This window comes from Egretta garzetta, unplaced genomic scaffold (assembly GCF_000687185.1).
Source record: "Egretta garzetta isolate BGI_Z169 unplaced genomic scaffold, ASM68718v1 scaffold9, whole genome shotgun sequence".
NCBI lineage: Eukaryota > Metazoa > Chordata > Aves > Pelecaniformes > Ardeidae > Egretta > Egretta garzetta.
In genome coordinates this window covers 1700294-1708415 of record NW_009260763.1, presented here as the reverse complement: position 1 = coordinate 1708415, position 8122 = coordinate 1700294, and the positions used below count along the sequence as shown (strand labels likewise).

The following is an 8122-nucleotide window of genomic DNA, read 5'->3' as shown; positions in this document are numbered from 1 at the left end:
AAAGAGAAGAAAAAAAGTTGTGGGACAAGAGAAGATTCACAGAAATGACAGCAAAAGGTCCTGAAGACAGTTTGGACAAAATGTTTCAGGAAACAAGAAGATAAGAGAAAAAAGGGTATTGGAAGGATGTGCATGTATGAAGCAGCTATTGTGGAGAGAGAGAGCTGAGTTAGGATTTGCGCCCTGAATACAACGCTGTCATATTCAAGGACAGATGGACACACATGAGGTGTCTGAGGCAACCTTGTACAAGTAGCACAAAGGAGCTTTGTGCAAAGGATTTCTGCTGGAAGGGAGCATTAATACCAGTGGGACATGGCAAGGATGACAGAATCGTTGAATAGCTTTGATTGGGACCTTGGCGGTCATCTGGTCTAACCCCCTGCTCAGAGCAGGGAAAGAAAATAATACATAGGAGATGAAAAATTCCCTTGCACCTTAACAGAAAGTTAAGCCTTAGCTACACACCAGCAATGCATAACCAAAGTCAAACCTTCCCTTGCTTCTCTGTGGTTGATGTTCCCCTCTGGAAGCAATGCTCATTTTACAGATTACTGGAATGGCTACTATAACTGCCCTGGATTCTTTGCATGGAGCACAGAGGTTTTTTGCATCTCAAAAGCAGGCAAAAGACACACATGACAATCAACCTGTAGCTTGCTCTGAACACGCATGCACATCTGATGCACAGTTGATGCCAGCACAAAACAAAGATAGGAGAAATATTTCTCATGCAAACTGGGTTGGTGGTTAATCAAGTGAATCGTACCTTTTAGAGAGGTATCCTAGCAACTCCCCAGCAGCCGCAAGTCCCGGCTGACAGTGCACACTGATGCAATTGTTCTCCTCCTGCAGACATCAAAACTTTGCAGCTAATCAAAGAGATAATTCGAAACAGGAGACCACGTTAAATTTGATCCAACAAAAGGGAATTTTATAAATGAGCAATGTCACCCGGGGCATCACTTATGCTTAAAGTTGTCATCTCGGAACAAGAGTAGGTCAGGCTTAGCGAAGCCATGCAACTCTGAGAACAAAACATCCCTTCCTGCAATTGGCAGCACAATTTTCCTGAAGGCACTTGCTTCTGCCATGTGGATTTTTGCTGGTCTCCGCTTTAAAGCACTATGCAGAATTTATTACTATTTTCTTGAATAGCAAAGGCTCACCCAAAGCACTCCCTAAAGCACCAGTATCAGCAAAAGTCCTGCTGATGCTCTCATAGCCATTTGACCCAAGATGTTTCCCTGAGAAAATTCCTACTCCTAACATGCCCAATCAGATATTCTTTCACACCTTCTGACAGTGCAAATAGGCTCTGGGCTAGCTGGATTAGACCTTCTGTCTCAGGGCCAGCAATGAATCTGAGGCTACCAAGTAGCCTAAGCACATCCTCTCCAAGCATCCCCATTTTGGAAGCATTACAAATTTGCAATTCACCTCTTTAGGCATGTATGCAATAGGCTAAGCAAAATCAGAAACACAGGACTAGGGTTCTAAAAAATAACTTTTTTTTTTTTTTTAAACCTTTTAGCTAGCCCAAAGATACCTCAGATCTGAGAAAAATATTCAACATGTTTTCTTACCTCTGTAGTGTTCTTCAGGCTTCAGGTCAGAGTTGTGAAAGGCATCCAAAGTTCTTCTACAGCTTACATCCCTTTTCCTGGATTACAGAATATCTACTATGTCCCCCCCACCCTCCGCCATTCATCTCCTCTCTCAAAGAGAAAAACCTTTATTCTTCTTCTTAAACTTCCTGTTTTCTCTATCAGGTGAGCCCTGACACCCAACCACCTTCATCAGATGCTCCTCAGATACTTTTGTTTAATGACCACTCTCCTGGGGATCAGAACAGGAAGACCAGTTTGCCCGGGGCAGTAATCATCTCCCTAAACATTCCACAAAAATAGTTAATGAAGCTTTAATGATCTTTTCTTGTTAGAATGGAGAAATTTCTCCCATCACCTTTGGTGACTCAGAAGGAAAGCAAGACACAACAGGTCTAGCAGCCACACGATCTGAATGCCTAACAAAGAGAATCCACAACTGGACATAAACATCAAATCACACACAAATCGTCATCAAAGCATTTGTGACCTACTTTTTACCGCAAAAGATGGATTCTGCCACCACCAAAAGCAACAGGCAGACTACCTGGATACAGTAGTTGAGACCAGGGGTCAAGAGGACTCCAGGGGATCAACGTGCCCAATGTCCTGTACAGTCCACAGACCCTTTTAAGACCTTGCAAAAGTTGCTTCCAGCCAGTAGAAAACTGTTACTCAGCAGCAGAAATACTGCTTACAGATGTTAGAAGTACCCAAAGCTTTCCCCCCACAAACAGAAGATTTCCTCTCAAAGCGCTGGCTTTATACATTTTAACTGTAATGGTATTTGCATACAAGTAATTCAAACTGGAAAGTGTAGCAAGAAAAGAGAACAAGCTGTAGAGATAAGAGAGCAATGAGGGGAAAAGGGAAACTATACCTGTGATATTGTTCCCGGCTGATTAATTTATTTTCACCTTCCTAACGCAAATACACCTCTTTTTTTTTTTTGTGCAAATCACTGGAGTGTTTGCTTCAGGAAGAGTCTGGTAACAGGACTTAAATGTTAGTGAATTTAAGAAGGGGCTGATAACATGAAGCAGCTTAAGAACTATACATTTGTAATTGAAACAGCAGGGCACATCAGTTCAGCATGACAGTTAGAATTTGCCAGATGTTAATGGGTTGACTTGCAAAGAAACAAAAAACAACCCTCCACACGCTGTATGATCCTTAATAATCGCAGCAGCTACATCCTTGTTTTACGCCTTCAGAATCCTCAACCACAGGAAAGAAAAATAAACAACCCACCCCAGCAGTATCTTCAGGAGCAAAGCGCCACCTTCTAGAAGGGCAGCCGTCCTCCACAACTGGGACAAGAAAGTTAAGACAAATAACCATCCACTCACAAACACTCACAGTGTTAACCCACAGACATCTCCCACCTCTTACAACACAGAAGTCATTGCAGAAGAGTCATCCCCCAAAGATGTCATTGTGGAAGAGTAACACAGACAGTTAAATTCACTGTTACTGATCAGGATTGTCCTGATATTCTCACCACTGGCAAGCAAAATGAACCAGCTAAATTCTGTAATATTATAATTAATATAATTGGGACTGTAAGCAAGCAGGTGAACATGAGTTGCTCTTCACTACAGGGTGCCTAGTGAGAACAGTCCCCCACACTGGGTCCGGATCTGTGACTAATTCTCTTTGGTCTGGATCTGCGACTAATTTTCTTTCTGAATGAGGAAGCAAGCAAAGTTATTGCTTGATGCAGACACCAGCCTTTCTTTTCAGAAGAGCCATTGTGTTCAGCAAAATCTTGACTCAAAGCATCTTGTAATTATGAGAATTCTCTGGTTTTAGTAGGTTTTCAATCAGGCTCATACAGAGCATATCAGAGAGGCTTTTCAAAATCTGTTGTTCTAGTAAGGAATGACCTTCAGCTTATTTTCTGGAATGCCTCTGCTAAATCCTTCATTGCCTACCTTTCTAATTTGTGTACATGGCACCATGCAGTGAATAACATCACTAGCAATGTTGCTACCAACCCTCCCTCCCTCCCTACCAGTAACATGATATAAAAAGTCAGAACTTTGTGTTAAAGATGATCTACACACAAAAATTTTACTCATCTCTTTTAACAAAACCATTTTGTTAAAAAATGACTTAGTAATGATTGGAATTTTACATAGAAAATTCAGAAATTACAAAAAATGGCATTATATAATAAATACAACCTGAATATATGAGAAGAGTTAGACAAATTTGGTAGTAAGTCTACAGAAAACCTGTGCAGAAGAAAGATCAGCTGTTCCTGAGTTAATTGTGTTTCTGTTGATATTATTCTGAGATAACATGATTGCAGCGTAGAATACTCTTCTTCTACCTGAGCCTTTGTGCTAGGCACCTCTCTTCTATCCATTTCGTGACACTGATGTTACATGTGCCTTCTCCTGACACAGTTAAGAGGCTCTCCAAACACCTGAGAAAGAAAATATCTGATGCCTAGAAGTACTCCAGATGAAAAGCAATGTACTGTGAGCAGTCCACAGGTAAAAAAACCCCAACACTTCCTATGCTGGCTAGCCAGAGATGTACAACAAGTAACTGCCCTGAATGCCAGGGCTGCCACGTAGAAGCTTGTTGCCTTCTTAGTCAACTCATTCTGCAATAAGCTATCATGCTCCCTTGTGAGAAGTAGAATTTTACTTGGCATACCATCAGTGTCAAAAATGTGGACAGCAATAGCAAGAGAGAGAGGGTGAGAGCAAGCAAAGTGGTGGGGAGAGAGAGAAGGATGAGGGGGAAGAGAGCAAGTGCACAAGAGCACAAGAGCGAGAGGGAGCACGAAGGGGGTGTGAGAAAGGAGAGGGCGCAGGTGGGTGTAAGCCTCTGCAAGTCCTTCCATTCCTATGGCATCCCTACCAGCTCTGCGCCACTGAGCCTCCCAGCCCCAGAGCCACAGCTGCACGAGTCAGATGGTGCCATGTGGCAACAGCGAGAGTCGGTCTGGAGCCCAAGCTGGGGCAAAAGCGCCTCCTCTAATTGACTGAAGTGGCCATCCAGCACCTATCTCATCTATCAAAGTCCCTCAGGACACCTTCCCTGTCTTTCTGCCAAGAGGGTCACTGCCATATCTCCAAGGTCTGTATTTGGATATTACATTTTAGAAGAAATCTCCTGCATATAGGTTAGGCTGTTCTATCAAAGTGCATCTTTCCTCTATACATATACCCACTTATATCAATTGTTCCTTCATAAGGCTTTACAATATATCTGAAATGTTTCAAATCTGTATCTAATAAATATTACATGAAAATATTTTTTTTTGTATTTACATATGAAACATAAAAATACGATCATTGCAAGATTACTTCTTCTATTTCATCTTCTAATGAACCAAGGGTCTTAACTCCTGGCTTGCTTGTAGTGTGTTGCAAACGATGTCTGTTTAGGTTTCTTCCTTCACCGAAAAGCTCACCGTCTTCTTTTACTTTGACTTTACTGTTTTTATCAACAAGAAGAGTATTACTAGAGTCCCAATCTATGTCAAAAGGTGTTGTATCATTATTTTTAGCAAGAAGGATGGTACTGGCACTGCTTCCGAAGAGTTGTTCCATTAAATTGGACTTCTTTTCTTTCTTACTATTGAAATCTGCATTCTCCTTAACGCTTTCTTCTAAGTTGTCACTTTTTTGAGTAAGCCAGCTTGGTCTCCCTGATCCTTTCCCAAAGGAAGGCACGTAACTACCAAATGTTAACTCACTACTTAAATCTACGGTCCTTAGATTTCGTTGCTTCTGCCCTTGCGCTCTTGTGGCATCATCCTGGCTGTCATCTACAAGAAATCCATTAGTAACCTTCCCGGGAATCTCAAAGAATTGATTAGTTTTTTCTTTTTTCTCCAGGGAATTAGATTTTCTTGCTGTATTTATGAGTAGTGCTTGGGAAGCAGGTTTCACGTTTGTTACATTTTGAGTTTCTCTATCAATTTCTTGCATTTTAGCAAGCAGGAACTCTCTTTTTCTTTCTTCCAGCATTTCAGTGCTTTCTCTCTGTACTTCAGGTTTGTGGATCTCTGCCTCCATCTTTGTTTTCTCTTCTTTATCCAATAAAAAGCTGCTTTCTTTTTTAATTTTGTCATATTCTTCCTTTTCCCACTCTGCAGGAAATGTTTAAACATTATTTAAAATGCTTTAAAAAGACTATTTTGAAAATAATACGCTCTTTATGCATAGCGTGGCTTTCCTACTGCAAAAATAAATTCCTCAAAAATTACAACTAAATTCAAACCAGGTTCTCTGCTAAGATAGAAAAGTTTACTGTCATCTTCCAAATGGATTAGGACGTTATCCAAGTTTTAGAAATTTCAGAGGAATTTAATTTCTGCCAATTGCCTTCCCATTTCCTGGGTTTGAATGAAAATGAATACTACATCACTGATTTTAATAGTTCTGACTTTCACAGTGCTTTATTTTTCTTTGTCAGCACCACTGGCATTAGGACGGTTCTGGGATATATGTTTGGGTTTTTTTCCATAAATGGAACTACTCCTGTGAAGCTATCAGGCCACAAAGTCATAGGAGTCATTACTCATTTCACGTAGTGAATGATTTAAAAGATTCTGCTGCATACAGAAAATACCTTTACACAAGTGTTCTGTGCATCACCACGTGAACTCACTGACAGTGTCTGTGCAAATACCAAATGTCAGTTTGCACGGCTATGAAGGGACACCAAAGGTGCAAAACAGGAATAAACTTCTAGATAGAACCTGCAAATACTTATGTGTACAAGAAAAAAGAAACTTTTGAAATATTTCTCTTTTCAAAATATTTTTCTACCAAGACAACAGACATACGTTTGGCCAAAAGTTGAATATGACTACTTGGCCCCTTCAGCATACTGGTATTCCCCTTTGAACACTTTATTCAAATTTCTGACTGATGTTTTCACAAAGGTCCATGCTATCTGTTGTACTTCAGGTCAAGCTTACAGAAATAACTGCAACAGTTCAGTTAATATATTTAATATATATATTTTTTCAATAGCATAGCATTATACCAGGTTAAGTAAGGAGCTACCTTTCTGTATGTAAGGTAGGGAAAATATCAGCTTATACTGTAAGATGGGGAAGGTGGTCAAATCATCTTAGAGACATAACAGAGCAGATTCTTGGCTTATGTAAGTTGTGCACTGACAGAGCAGGTAGAAGATTTTACACAGAATTTACCTCTGAAAGCAGCTACAGATTTTTATTATTCTTCCTTGTCATCTAGTATAAGTGTTACTATTCATTAACTATAATCACTGAAAGAGTATTTTAACATGGCAGGATGCAGACCCTCTAATATACTTTAGATTAAGAGACTTACGAACGTAAGTCATTATGATGTGAAAATCAAATTAATAAAAAGCAATATTAAAATACAACGTTAGAAACTCACATTTCTTAAATAGCCACACCAAATGATTCGGATAACCACAAGTGGAGAGAAACTACAATTTCAAATTATACAAGTGAAGTAGATATGTACTGAAAAAGCAGGCCATATTAAAGAAAGCAGATTTGTTCTACAATAGTAAAAATCTACTGCCTGCCTCAATAACATCTAGCAAGTCAGAGATAACATCAGCAGTTACCTGCTATGCCATCCTTGTTTTGTAAAGTAAAATCTCTCAGGCTTCAATATTTTTTGCGGACAGCATTTTTTTGCTGCTGCATACTTAATCACAGCTGAGTACAGGGCACAGATTATGCTACATCCCATATTTCTTTCCGATTCTCTTTGCATAGCATAACTGAAAATAATTTTCCACTGTAGTGATATCTGCAAAATCATTTTGCTCTTCTCACAAGAAACTAGCAGCCTCACTTGATTAGTATTCCACAGTGTATTTTCCAGCCTTCAGCTGCCTGTTTCCTTACCGTCATGTAGTTTTTGAACCCTCTCCTCTAGAGCCTGTATTTCCTGAAAACATTTCAGTTTCTCTTCCCTTTCCCTGTCTTGGTCTTGCCTTAGGAGGTCTGCTTGCTCTTTCCATCCTTTGTCTTGAGTTTCCTTTTCCTGAAATAAATGAACACAAAACTGAAACTGATGGGGGAAACTAATCAATAAAACAAGCAAACAAAATCGTATGAACTTCTACGTCATTCTGAAATCACATTCTTACCGCTAAACATAAAAATGAAGAAGTCATCTAAACCAAACCAGCTTTGACCACCCAGGGGTTTGGCCTTAAAATCTTATCACCTCTAACATAGTTCTATGCACCTGAAACAAAATGAATAAACAATCACTCTGTTCTGTATTACACCTTTCAGGAAAGTCACAGCTCCAATGTCATATAGCAAAATTATCACTGTGTCAGGGTAGTTCTCTTCAGAAGTTGTCTTTTTCAAGGGCTTTAATAGAAGGCCAGAGCCACCACCTTAATTTTTTAACAAGCAAGCAATTAGTTACCCTCTATTTCCACAATCTGATCTTTTTACTCAAGTGAGTGGGTTGTAGATTCAGACAATTTCACAGTGGTACTTAAAGTTATGGAGTATTAAGTAACAAACA

General features: G+C 39.7%; 1 protein-coding gene across 1 annotated transcript in view; it reads right to left on the bottom strand.

Annotated features, from left to right (window-relative positions):
- Positions 1-3833: 3833 nt before the first annotated feature.
- The window catches only part of LCA5 (lebercilin LCA5), a 20723-nt gene continuing 16434 nt past the window's right edge, over positions 3834-8122 (bottom strand). Inside the window, exons 7-8 of the mRNA XM_009646077.2 lie at positions 7486-7624; positions 3834-5718 (exon numbers count right to left, since the gene is read on the bottom strand). Coding sequence (XP_009644372.1) covers positions 4916-5718; positions 7486-7624 — 942 coding nt within the window. The 3' untranslated portion in view covers positions 3834-4915. The remainder of the gene's footprint in view (positions 5719-7485; positions 7625-8122) is intronic.